At 41.7% G+C, this 14473-nt stretch overlaps 1 protein-coding gene across 2 annotated transcripts in view; it reads left to right on the top strand.

Moving 5' to 3' along the window:
- DROSHA (drosha ribonuclease III) overlaps positions 1-14473 on the top strand; it is a 107184-nt gene that overhangs the window by 90526 nt on the left and 2185 nt on the right. Inside the window, exons 27-31 of one of the 2 annotated variants that reach the window (XM_034762065.1) lie at positions 3296-3437; positions 10094-10176; positions 10267-10370; positions 12304-12396; positions 13252-13298. In XM_034762065.1, coding sequence (XP_034617956.1) covers positions 3296-3437; positions 10094-10176; positions 10267-10370; positions 12304-12396; positions 13252-13298 — 469 coding nt within the window. Of the gene's footprint in view, positions 1-3295; positions 3438-10093; positions 10177-10266; positions 10371-12303; positions 12397-13251; positions 13299-14473 lie in introns of those variants that run through there. The other variant, XM_034762066.1, reaches the window with a different exon arrangement.

The raw sequence follows: 14473 nt of genomic DNA, 5'->3' as shown, positions 1-14473 counted from the left end.
TAAAATATATGTCATCCATACATTCATCCAGGAAATTCAGATTTAATAAGGCCTGAGTTTCTAATGTAAAAAATATTAAACAGAAAAAATAGCTTTTCAGGCCAGTTTTAGTCATCAAAAAGAATTTTTTAAAAAGGTGTGGGGAAGGGCACAAACACCATTTTTTTTTCCTTTGCAGGTCACCTTTAAAAATGTAGGCACCGGTGCAAATATAGTGTGATCAATCTCTCAAGAACTGTTTGGCAGGAAGGGTATAGAACAGTGGTTCTCAACCTATTGACTATTGTGGGCTGCATATGCAGCTCTCTGTGTGTTATGTGGGCCACATCCACATAATATACATACTGCCTTATGGCCCTGAGGCTATCACATGGGCCGCAGCTGTGTGCAGATTGGGCCGCAAGCGGCCCGCAGGCTGCGGGTTGAAAACCGCTGGTATGGAGTGTTACTGTATAATTAATGGCTTTAAATCATCAGGACAATGAGCAGCATAGCTTAGTGTTGTTTAATTTAGTCATAAGTGACTTGGAAAGTGGAACTAGTTACATGTTGTCCAAGTTTGTAGATGAAGATACAAAGTTAGGACATGAATAATTGAGATAATTGTCTTTTCATCGATTTAAATTTGAATGAGATTTGAGAGGTAATTGGAGTGGTGGTGAGTAACTTGGAGAGAAACAGGGAACATTGGGCTATCTATCTATATTTGTCTGTCTATCCTCATTTAGGAACAGATTTCCATTTAAAGTAATTATGGTGTATCAACATACTGCTATATCTGGAGTTTGTGCACAGCATTGGTCACGGAAGTCAAGGTAATGGTAAATGTTCAGATGAGGGCAGCAAAACTGATTCTCAGTGTGAAGTGGTTGTTTATGAAGAAGTTAGTCATATATATCTTGAGAGAAGAAATTTTATGAACAATTTCCAGATAGCTAATGGAGACAAAATATGTTCTACCAAGGATATAAATGTGTAACTGAAGTTTCAGAAAGAATGGTTTAAGCTGGAAATTAGGAAAGGTTTCTTGTCCACAACAGTTCTACCTGCCAGTACCTGTGTGTAATATGCTGGATGAATGCAGAAGTGTCAGACAAAGTTAACTATATATCTGGAATTAACTCCAGCTGACTGTAGTTGCTGAAGTGTAGGAGACACCTTCCATAATGGAGTAGATTGGGTTCTCAGCCTGGAAGTCGCGATGGGTGGGGGTTTGGGGTGTTGCAATGACTCTGTTGTTCCCATATTACTAAAGTGTATCAGGGTCCTCATTAGATTCTGGCTACATGGGAGGTGGGTCCTTGTATGGAAAAGTAGACTAGATGGACCACTGGTTCTTTTCATCTTCAAGATACATGTATTCTATATATTATTAGTATTTATTATTTGCATTACCATAGCTCCTAGGCTCCCCATTCATGGACCAGGACTCCATTGTGCTAGGCACTGTACAAACACAGAATAAGATGATCCCTGCCCTAAAAAGCTTACAGTATTCTAGCAGGCAGCCATTTACATGTCATGGCTGCTCAGCACTCTGGTCTCCTAGGTTTTGTGTTGTAGTTCGGTAAGATTTTGTTTTGTTTTGGGACTTGGGTGACTGGTGAAAGCGGATGAGTAGGTGGAAAGGCATGGAGAGTTAGGAAGGGAGGGAGTAATATGCTGATCTTGCAGTCAGCCTAGTTGTGATCAAGTTGTGAGTGTCTGCTTCATACATCATTGCCAAAAAAAATCATGACCATACTGTTCTTTATTTATCTATTGTCAGAGATGAAATATCAAGTGCTGAGAATAAATCTTGATTTTCATAAGCTCAGTTGACACACTGGACCCAGGTAGCATAAAACTTTTGTCTACCAAGCTGAGCAAATGTGACATGGAGCAATGTGTGCATATGCAATCTCTCCACCCTGGGTGGCTTGGATTGTTTGTTTGTTTCTTTTTGTTTAAGAAAATGACTCTCTTTACACATAGACTTTAAGGTCAGAAGAGATCATTGTGATCATCTAGTCTGACCTCCTGCACATTGCAGGCCACAGAACCTCACCCACCCACTCCTGTAAAAACCCTAACCTTTGGCTGAGTTAATGAAGTCCTCCAAGAAAAAGGCTCAAGCTCTTTTTAATCACACTTTTCCATTTTGAAACTCCTTAACTTCAATAATCAGGAGATACTCAAGCTGAATGAAAACCCCAAACCACGTTTAAGATGTCTGTAAAGCTTTTATGTAACCATGTTTTCTGCAGAACTCCATACTTACCATGTCTACATTACCACTATAACCAAACCAGGAGATTCTGTTAAAATACACTTGTCTCCTCAATTAGTTACAAACCAGAGGCCATGTACTATAACAATCAGAGCCAGATCCCTCAGCTGACATAAATCAGCTTGGCTCCACTGACTTCAAAGCTATGCTTTATACCAACTGGATATCTGGCCAGGAATGTTCATCTCTTATCCTTCCTTTCCCTCGCACCCCCAATGTAATGGAACTATGAACCAGGTTTGCTAGTTGTGTAGTAGTAGTCTTCCTTGCTTTAACATAGAGAGCATCTTTGTTTTTAATCCTGGGTACAAATATTCTTACACTTTGGATGTACTGTGTGTCTATGGATTTCAGGATATTGTGCTTGTTTGTCTATATTTCCTATGGTAAAACATGTTTAGATTTTGTTAGGATATATACTTCCAGCAAAATCCATACATGAAATAGAGTGATGGGGAGAAGGCATTTGTTTTTAAAGAGGAGCACCACCAATTTTTTTTAATGTAATGCAGGATTATGGGAACTGCACCTTCTTTCTAAGCAGGAGGCTCTCTTAAAATCCTCCATCAGCATGATTGTGCACTTCTTCCTGCACTGCTGTGTCATCTGGGCACCAGCAGCACAATAAAACTGACTAATGCACACAGTCCTAGTCAGTTTCATGCTGTTGCTCCTACCAGTGGTACTGGAGCACCGTACTTACCTATTTTTAGTTGTTTCTGGTAACACCCATGAAGCCAGCCCTGTAATATCTCGACTTCCAAGTAATCCTCTTCCTTACCGTCAGCTGGAATGGAACAAGAGAGACAGACAGTAGAAAGAAGGGACAATGAAACAAAAGTTGGTTCAGAAACAAAAGGAGACTCTCCAGTGATAGGCTGGATGTAAAAACACCAGCAGAAATCAGAATGTGCTGAGAAGAGAAATGCAGTAAATTCATGGGGAAAAGGACCTAACGAGCTTCTTTACTCTTATAGTTTAACATTACCTAATGTTAAAACTGGGTGGAACTCTTTGTGGTTTCAGTTGTTGCGAAGCTCATTGGTGAACAACAGGACACAGGCCAAAGTAGCAGAAGAGCTGGGTATGCAGGAATTTGCCATCACTAACGACAAGACCAAGAGACCCGTGGCTCTTCGGACTAAGACTTTGGCTGATCTCTTAGAGTGTGAGTGCCAATATGGATCTTAATCAGACTGTTAACAGAATACTTAAATACTTAATTACTTAATTAAATATTTAATACTTAAAAACTAAAAGCATGTGAAAAAATAGGGGAAGCTTATTTGTGAATACCGGTACGTTGAATAAGTATATTGAGACAGTATGGAGATAAAGGCCCTCATTCTACCAGGTATTTAAACAGCCCGTTTTCCCCCAGGACTTGTTTAATAATTCCATTTAAAAAGTAGTAGTATTTTAAAATATATGTTTTAACTCTGGTTTTTGGTTGGATGTTGCTATTTTCAGGTTGATACTTCTTCAAGTGATGGTCCTTACATGTATTCCACACATGGGTACACATGCATGCTATGCACCCAACTCTAGAAATTCTTCAAAGCAGTGTCTCTTGGCCCGCACATGCACAGTAGCTCTCCTTGTGCTCCCGACCGAGGGTATAATAGGCAGTGCAAGTTGATGCATCTCCAGTTGTTTTTTACCACTGTATGGCCTGAGTCAGAATTGTGTCCTCCTTCATGTCATTTCATTACCTATCAAGAAAACATTTGTAAATAGTTATATTTTTAGATTAGTAGTTAAGAAGTTTATAGTATAGTGTATTTCTCCCCGGTTCTGGAGCCAGGTTCCTCCCTGGCTCCAGAACTATGCCCAGAGTCCCAGGATTCAAGAATTGTCTCTCCTGCCCTTGATCCATCTCCATCAGTGAAGAATATTAACACTTCTTGTACTGTCTGGGTGAGGCGCATATCTCTGCAAAGTGCAATATCTGTTGCTCCTTCCCACCCAGAACTCAAGAAGCCCGGGAGCTTCACCTGCAGAAGCACCTGATAGAGAAGACTATGAGGCTCCTTTCCAATCTCGGCCAGGTAGACTTCCCCCCCCCCCCCCAAAAAAAAACCAAAAACATTGACATTAACTGCCTAGCAGCACCTGTCCAAGCACGTGCTTTGGTGTGTAACCTTCAACATGTAAGCCCAAGGATTCTTCTTCCAGGGTTCCCCATGAGAGTAAAGGACACTGTCATTGATGCAAAAGTATATCCCCGTTGAGGACTGTCCATAAGAAATGAGCTTCCTCCCCAAACCAGTCCAGGTCATGTGAGACATCACAAATGAAACCTAATGAACTGGCTTCATGAAGACCCCCAGATCAGAGAGCAGGATGTATAAAAAGAAAGATCCGCCAGTTCCGTGGGTCATTTCAGTACCAATCTGCAAAGCTATGAGTGTGGTCCGGCCCCGTTGTTGGTAATGCTTCTTCCGTCTAAAGACCATCCAGTTGCTGCAGATGCACTGGATCTATGGGAACTCCTCGGACACCAGGGCATACAGAGACTTGTATAACACCAGAGGAAATATGTCCTTACTTTGGGGGGAGAAGTCTACATCAGTGTCCCGGGAATCATTTCACCTCCAACCATCTGGCAGGACTACCCTGGTACCGATGGCACTGCCACTACCTGTTGAGCAGTTCTCTGATTCAGAGAAATCAGAGAAGATGGCCCCATTGGTATCTCCGTAGAGACAGTTGAGCCCAATAGGCAGTCGAGAGGTTACACCCACCATTCCACTCAGTACAACCTCCCTCGCCCTGGGACTGCTGTTACCGATTTCCTTAGGGTCCCCCACAACCTATTGACCCCTCTTTCTGGCCTTATTGTTGTTCGTGGGATATATATGGCAGGCTTCCGAGCCCCTCTCAAGAGTAATGTCGCTCCTCTCCCTCTTGCCAGCTGGTTTGTTTGTATACGAGGAGGAAGAGGTGGAACCAGAGCAGCAGGTACCAACGTTCCGTTAGTTGCCTCTTCATCAACTCCAGATGAAGTGGTTGCGCCTTCCTCATGTTCTCTGCCGAATGACCCTTGCCAGTAGCAGGAGCTGTTACAAAAAACGTCCAGTGATCTACAGATCCTATTAAAGGAGACCCAGAACCTTCAACACTGGTTCATGGACATCATACAGTCTTAGGTGGCCATACCCATCATACTAGAACCAGCTAGGGTGGTATGGAACACGCCAGCATCTTATGCCTTTTACACTGAAAAGGGCCAAGAGATGGTATTTTGTTCCTGCTAACTCCCAAGCGTTGTTACAAAATACTATTTTAATACCTATTCCAGGCATCCAAACAAGCATCCCACAGAAGATAGGGTCCAATTTCAGTCTCTATTCAATAAGGGATGGCAAAGGTAGCCCTCCAGTCTGTAGTGGATGTGGCTGGCACAGTTTCCAGAAGTTTGGCCACTGATCTAGTGGTTAGAAGGGATTCCTGGCTACAATCATGAGAGTTTCCTAGGGAGGTCCAGGACCTCCCTTTTGACAAATTGAATCTCTACAGTGAGAAAATGGATGAGTCCTTGAACTCACTAAAAGATTTGAGATCAACTCTGTATTCCCTGGGGATTTATACCCTGACCTCCAGAAGGAAGCCATCAGAGGCAGCCCTGTAGAATTAGGCCACCCTCTTCTCATGCACATTGTTACCAGCACACAGCTGAACCACCATGCTAACACCAGAAGATTCAGAGACCTCGCTTCTCAGCCCCTTCTACTGCCACAGCCGCTAATCACTCTGTCACCAGCTAGGGCCACTTTTGACGTATTCGTCAAGACCCACGTACCACTGATGCCAATCACCATGTCCCCGTCATCTTTGGGAGTCATCTCACACTTTGCCCACAACTGAAACAAGATCACTGTGGACAGTGGGGTTCTAGAGATTATCCATAGAGTCTGGAGAAATGCCATAGAGTTTCTTTCCTTCCCACCTCACACATCCCCTTCCTGGTCCCCCTACAGGGATCATTCTCACAAGGTGATTCTTCAGTGGGAAGCAGCTTCCCTCACTGAAGGGCAATAGGTCATGTTCCACCTCATTACCATGGGAGAAAGCTTTATTCCCCATATTTCTTAATTCCCAAAAAAGACAGAGGGTGGAGACCCATCCTGGACCTTCAGCAACCCAACATCTTTAGTTGAAAACGGAAGTTCCAGACAATTAGGCTGGCATCTATAATCCCCTCCCTTTAGGAAGGGATATGTTTCATGGCTCTCGACATGAAGGATGCATGTTTCCATGTGGACATTCACCCATCACACAGGAAGTTCCTGCATTTGATGGTAGGCCAGGAGCACTTCCATTTTTGAGTCCTCCCCTTTGGGCTGACTATGGCACCCAGAGTATTTACAAAGGTTTTCCTTGTGGTGGTAGCCCAGATGAGATGCCAAGAATATATAGTATTTCCATCCCTGGACGATTGGCTCCTGGTCTGATCTTGTCAGAACATCGAGTCATCATCACAGTGTTTCATACAACTCTGAACAACCTTAAGTATGTGCATAAATGAAGAAAAGTCTGTTCTGTTACCCACAAGGTCAATAAACTTTATAGGGGCAAAGCTGGACTTGGATTTTGCAAGATTGTTTCTCCACTCAGAAAGGTTTCATGCACTGAGCACCCTGATTTCACATAACCTACAATCCATGAATCACAGTGCACAAGTGCCTCTCACCATTGGGCCACATGGCTGCATGCACCTACATGACTCCTTTCAACAGACTCCACTTACAGTGCCTGCCGGCTCAGCTCCACTCAATTTGTTAGCCAAGCAAGGACCACATCAGCTGCTGGTCGTTCTTACCAGAGTTGTCATCTGACTTGGTGGTTGAACCCGGAAAAGGTCATGGTGGAAGTTCCCTTCAGCCCTCCCACTCCCAGGGCCACCACTGTGATGGTTACCTCCCTTTTGGGGTGGGCTGCTCATCTGGGGAACCACACTGCTCAGGGTAGTGGGACCCCACAAGAGGCCAGACTGCATACTGAAACTGAGGGCGTGCAAGGCCTTTCTTCTGCATATGCACTCACTCCATATTCAGATAATGTTGGACAATATCACCACTATATAAACAAACAAGGAGGAGCAAGATCTTATCCACTCGGCCAGGAAGCCATCAGACTTTGGAACTGGTGTATCAGAACTGCATCACAAAACAGGCCTCGTGCCTTCCTAGAATTCACAACTCCCTGGCAGACAAATTAAATAGGAGCTTCTTGATAGACCATGAGTGGTAGATTCACGAGACAGTTCTAAGCGAGATATTTACACAGTGGGTAACTCTGCTATGCAACTTCTTCGCATCCCAAACAAACAGAAAGCTCCCCCTATATTGCTCCAGGGGAGTGATGGGTTGCGATTCCCAAAGCAATACTCTGCTGATGTCTTGGAGAAATGGCCTCTGATATGCCTTTCCTCCCAGTTCCCTGCTTCCACAGGTCATAGGGAAGATAAGTCTCGATGGCGCCAACATCATTCTCCTAGCACCTCATTGGCCCAGACAGTTCTGATTCATGGAAGTTCTAACAATCTGCCTGTCCACCAATCAGAATTCACCTATTCTCAGATCTCCTAATCAATGGCAAGTGGAAGACCAATGATCCCAATCCAGGCACGCTGCATCTCACTCCCTTGGTTTTGGATGGGCGTCGAAAATAGAATGCTCATGTTCAGCTCCCATTTGGGTGATCCTTTCAGCCTGCACACAACTGCACTAACATTCTCCAGATATTTTAACCTTTCCAGTTGTTCTAGACTATCTCCTATCCCTGAAGACTTCAGGTCTCTCTGTTAGTTCACTACAAGTACACCTAGCAGTGCTATTGGTCCCTTCCTCCCTCCAGTGGAAGGACGATCTCTCTTTACTAACCCAGCTACAGTATGAGTCATGAAAGGCCTGATCAGGACCTTCCCATCAGTCCTTAGACCTAAGGTGACTTGTACCATGGCCCCACCTGCCCATGCAAGTGGCATTCTTAGTGGCATGTCAGCTAGGTGGATTGGCGAGCTTGGACCCTTCATGGTGGAATCTCCTTATACTGTGTTTCACAAAGAATAGGTTTCTCTTTGACTGCACCCAAAGTTTCGCCCCAAGATTGTTTTTGAGTTCCACATCAATCAAATAATACTTATCTGTATTTTTCCCAAAACCCCATGCTTCCTCTGAAGACAGGAGACTTCACTCTCTCAATGTCCAACGTGCCCTGGTGTTCTGCCTGCAAAGAACCAAACCTACTAGGAAATCACCTAGACTTTTTTATCATCATAGCACAGAAGTCCCATGGGCAAGCTAGTTTCCTCCCAGAGGATTTCTAAGTGGGTCTCGGGATGCATCTTAGAGTGCTACAAGATAGTAAATATTCCTCCCCCTGGAATGGGGAGCACAGGATACCTCTGTGGTATCTCTATCAGACATTCTGCTGCAGGACATGTGCAGAACAGTCACCTGGATTTCGATCCACATGTTTGAGACACATTATGATCTAGTCCATGCCTTGGCTGCAGATGCAGTGGTGGGATTGGCGGGATTGCAAGCATCTTTGCTACCAGCCTCCTCACACCCATCTCCAGTCTAAACACGACTAGCCAGTCATCCATGTGTGGAATACACATAGCGACCATCACTCAAAGAAGCAGTGGAAGTTACTTACTGTAACTAGAGGTTCTTTGAGATGTGTGGTCCCTATCTGTATTCTACTCTCCCGCTCTGTCCCCTCTGCTTAGGATCCTGTTGGATTTGTGGTAAGAAGAGGAATTGGAGAGGTGTTGACCCACACTACCTATTATACCCTTGCTAGGGTGCACTGCTTTGAAGAATTTCCAGACTCAGGCGTATGGCATGTATGCGTACCACGTGTGGATTACAGATAGGGACTACGCATCTTGAAGAACCTTCAGCTCCAGTAACTAATTTCCACTTTCAAGGGCCAGCTATTCAAATACTAGCCTCCCTTTTTGCATCCCCTACAAGCAGACACAAAGAAGGTGATTTAGATGCCTAAGTATCTAATTTGCAGGTACAATCAAGTACTTATTTGTTTACATCACCTGAGTTGTATCCCCCAAAGAACTGCAGGTGCAAAATTGTAGGCTCAGAAATGGAAAGTTAGTATAAAAATTTGTCCCTAAGAGTAAAGATTTATTGGCATTTGAGTCAGGAGGACAGGAGTTCTGACAAATCAGAGGTTGTGACTCTGACATGCTCTCATTATTAGAGAAAGAGAGGAAAAAGTGATCCAGAATGTAGGGGTACTCCGTGCTTCACTGAATTTCAATAGGAGGTTTCAAAATAGCATTTCCACAAAGAGTACAGAGACACAGAGCAAGCCCCTCAATCCATTTATGAAAGTGTTTGCGGTTCTCCTTCCAAGGCAGGTGAAATGGTAATAAATATTGTGCCAAGAAAGTTAATCTTTATCCAGTGCATTTTAATACATTGTGTGAGAAGTTTAGATCTGTTGTCTCTTGCCAAATCCTTTTAGTAAATGGAAACTATTCATAAACAACAGTGATTTATACCTAAGCATTTATAGTGTACCCAATAGTGATTTATTTCTAAGTCCTGGTCTGCTGGTTAAATCACAGGATTAGGAGCCAGATTCTGTTCCGGGCTCTATAAATGACTATGTGTGTGAACGTGGGCAAGTTGCTTAACCTCTTGCTGACTCAGTTTCCTCCCCTGTAAAGCAGTGATGACAATAATACCCACATCATGGCAGTGCTCTAAATTACTCTAATAGTGCTACAAGAGTGCAAAGCACTACACTCCTCTTGCATGCGTGGTAATACCTAAATATTTTGTTTCTCAGCTTTTATTGCTGCGCTTTACATTGATAAGGATTTGGAGTATGTTCACACTTTCATGAACGTGTGCTTTTTTCCGCGTTTAAAGGTAAGGTCAGTTTGCTTCATATTTTCATATATCATTGCGATTTGAGCAGTTACTGCAAACTCTCAAACCATCTTTGTGGATTTATTATAGGAATTCATTTTAAATCAGGATTGGAATGACCCTAAATCCCAGCTTCAGCAATGCTGCCTGACTCTCAGGACAGAGGGAAAAGAGCCAGATATTCCTCTATACAAGTAAGGACCCCTGTATCATTTGTACAAACTAATTATCAGTCTTTGTTTTACCCAGTACAAGATGTGATCAGACTCTGAACATCTTTCTTCTATCTTGTCTTTATTTTAAGACTCCATTTGATCATGACTAGGTTTAAAATTGTTCTGTCTTGTTGTTTAAAGAAATAATTCAGTCTGCTTCGAAACCAAAGATATTAAAAACAGTCTTGTTTTGTTTGGGAGTAGAAATTGTTGAGCCAACGTTTTGAGATCTGTATGTTTTAATCACTGCAGAGTTAAATTATTAAGAACTCTGCCTTTTCATTACATAAAGCCCCAGTGAATGTTTTTTTTTCAGGGCTTACAGGGAGTTTTTAAATGAGTTATTCCTTAAAAGATGAAATTGTTAAAAACAAAAGAAATATTCAGAATGCTCAAGTACAATGAGTGCGCTGAGGAAGATTGTCATTTGGATGTAGCCATTGACTGTGAGTCGAGAACCTGAGCTTTGTTCCCAGCAGTACCATGAACTTTGCGTGACCTTTCTGCCTCAGTTTCCCCAGCTGTAAAATAGGATTATGCCTACCTTATAGAGATGATATCAACTGTTGTATTTTGTAAAGCACTTTCACATCCACACAAGTACTACACTGCTGGGTGTGAAAGTAGCTGAAATAAGGAGAAAAGAAAATGCTATCAAAGTGCCAGGCCTTTATTATCAGTATTTATTATATCCAGAATGTGTATAGAATTAAAACCCATATTTCTCACGTTTACTGAAGTAAAGTTTCATATGCAGTGCAGTGGGTTACAGTGAAAATTGGTGTACTTCAGAAATATGATTGCAAAATGATACTTTGCAGATCTGATTTCCCAGGTCTTTATCTGCGAGCTTACTCCCTTATCTTGGGGGAGATAGATACAAAAGAAATGAATTTCTGTTTCTTGTCAAACCCAGTGAGTATAAGTACAGTATGTTTGTGCTGGTTTTTTTATAATAAATTGATTTTGATAGTACAGCTCAGAGTCAGTCTACATTTGCTGTTATCTTCCTATTATCTTGTTTAATTTTCTTCCCATGGAGTTATTTGTTTCACTGCATTTGCAGCCAGTAGTTTTGCTTTTAAAATCTAGGGTGTATTTTGTTTGTATTTATGTTCGGTGTTGCACAGTTCATTAGATGCAGAGTAGTTTGGTTAGATATTTCAAAAATTGATATGAACTTTTGCTGCTCCTTCTGTTGAGAAACAAGGTAGTGGACAGAACTCATCTTGGCAGTGGGGGGCGAGTTGGGGCAGAGGGAAGAGATAAAAGGAAAAGCAAATTCATTGTGTGTCTAGGGAATTATGTCTTTCTCCTTGAGACGGTTGCTAATGCATAGCCTAGATTCTCGCTCAAATGGAAAGGTGGTCTGATAAGTGACAGAAATGATAACTTTTCTGATGGAACAATGTATTTATTCTGTGAATTTGTCAGTAGAGGAGCAGCATATCAAATATCAACACTCCTTTAAACCTTGGCCCAGTTTATGGGCCAAAATTTCAGTGCACATGGGCTGACTTGTCTGATTAAAAGTGTGTGTCCAATTGTATAACTACATTTGTTCATGCAATTAAAAATGGATCCACAGAGTTGAAGCAATTGGATGAGCATGTAAGCATTTTTGACTACAGCTCATACATTTACATTTTTAATTGGGCCTATGTGTAAGCCCAGGAGTGTTAAATAAAGCTAGTTTTAGACCAAGACAAATTTTATATACATACTTTGCTTTAATAAACACAGTTTTGACATCTTTTGGTTGAAGTAACGTATACAGCCAGCAGTCTACCCTCTGACATTGTGCCTTGTGCTACTCTTGCTAAATGGACTGAAAGTTTGGTGAGATATATGCCATTGATAGATTATTGTTTCATAATTTCTGCTTGAACAAATTATGTCTTTCTTATCTCAGGACCCTGCAGACAGTGGGACCTTCTCATGCCAGGACATATACAGTCGCTGTTTATTTCAAAGGGGAAAGAATAGGATGTGGTAAAGGCCCAAGGTACAGTGGAAATGTATGAAATGGTTTTAAAAAGCGAATTTGATTGTGAAAGCCTCTGAAATGACAGCACAGGAGACTAATATTTGCTGATTAGCCACAGAAAAGGTAAAGCAACATGAACAACAACTGTGCAGCCTTCCCCACACTACTCTGCCTCTGTGCCTCAACCTTACTTTAATGGGACCATATCCTAGTGGCTGGAGGTAGTTCAGTCTCCATGTCCATTTGGTCCTTAGCCTCTCTGCTGAGGCTCCAAAGAAGCAGGTGTGTTTAGTGACATTTATACACTGAAACCACTAAATAGCTTCCAGATGACAGTGACTTTTGGTCATTGCTGACCATGGACAAATTTAAACTGGCAATTTAGGATCAGAGAGTCTTTCTCCACTTTTTACTGATCACCGCCAGCAATCCAGCCCTCATTATTTTTTCAGCATAGAAAAAAAAAGTTACACATTTTTGTAATGGTCTTAAACCTCTAAGATTATTAGAACAGGACCGTCAGTACATAATTTTCACTGTGTAGTACAGAGTAGAAATGTCATTCGATTTTTGCTGCTCACTCTTCTATCTGTATTCATTTTTTCTTTCTCTTAATTAAAACAACTGCTTCACTAATGAATTACAAAACAACCTTATTGATCTAATTTTTTTTTTAAATATTCCATAGGAATTATGGCACTATTATGTGTATATTTGCGGAAAACTTGATTTATCCATTATGTTACGGGACTGACTGACCAATGATTATTTGAAGAGTTGATCACAACAGAGTAATATGAACCCCAGATTCTGGGAAACTGTAGTTTACCCAATAAAGCATAAACTTACCATATTTTTGTTTGGTTTTGACAGTATTCAACAAGCAGAGATGGGAGCTGCTATGGATGCGCTTGAAAAATGTAAGAGGTTTTCTTGAGAAATGGGAAAACTATTGTAATTTACTCAACTGGGTTTTCATGGAGGGCAAGGTGGATGTTTTATGGGAGAGAAAAATGGGCCAGAGAATGTACACAAAATGCTATCAGCTTCTGAACTTTAGGTTTGCTTATTAATAGTTTCCATAAAACTTTGTCAAAAGTCAAGTAGTACATATGACACACACAGGCATTTTCAAAGGGAAGTTTTCAATAAGTCACAGATGCAGCAGTTGTCCCTTATTGTACTTAGTTCCTTAATCACTCCAAGGTTCCCCTGCTTTAACGTGGAACAGATGGGGTAAGCTTTCTCTGTGGTACAGGATGAATCCATTATACACATTTTACAACCATTTGCTAGTAAGGTTGTCTACTGTGGTTAGGGGCATCCATCTTCTAGAATGTTTTTTGATAATGTGGACAGGATCAGTCAATTCAGTGTTAAAAGCCTAGATCCTCAGCTGTAGTGAAAGTTATTGCAGTTCCACTGAAGTCAGTGGAGCTAAAACAATGTAGAGCAACTAAGGATCTTCCCCTGTGGTCTTGAACCAGGGGTCACCCAATGAAACTAATAGGCATCAGGTTTAAAACAAACATAAGAAAGTACTTCTTCACACAATGCACAGTCAACCTGTGGAACTCTTTGTCAGTGGATGGTTGAAGGCCAAAAGTATAAGTGGGTTGAAAAAAGAATTAGATAAGTTAATTGAGGATAGGTCCATCTATGACTATTCACCAAGATGGTCAGGGATGCAGCCCCATGCTCTGTCTGCCAGAAGCTGGCACTGGGTGAAGTGGGATGAATCACTTGATAATTGCTCTGTTCTGTTTATTCCCTCTAAAGCATCTGGCATTGGCCACTGTTGGAAGACAGGTTACTGGGCTAGATGGACCTTTGGTTTGATCTAGTATGGCCATTATGTTTTTACGTTCTTATTCTGCCATCTCCTCCAGGTGTTTTCCCCAACCCACCATCATCACCTCAAACTAGTCTGGATTGAGCTTAAACCAGATACCACTCATACGTGCACTGATATATTTCTAAATAAATATTTATATTTAATCTTGAAGGATTATATTTTTAATCAATAAAAGTCGGTAAATGTTGATTTCACCATACACACACTAACCAATGCAAAAATATTTTCATCAATGATAAT

Source organism: Trachemys scripta, chromosome 2 (genome assembly GCF_013100865.1).
Source record: "Trachemys scripta elegans isolate TJP31775 chromosome 2, CAS_Tse_1.0, whole genome shotgun sequence".
Lineage (NCBI taxonomy): Eukaryota > Metazoa > Chordata > Testudines > Emydidae > Trachemys > Trachemys scripta.
The sequence above is the reverse complement of the archived record's forward strand: the minus strand, read 5'-3'. Positions and strand labels throughout refer to the sequence as shown.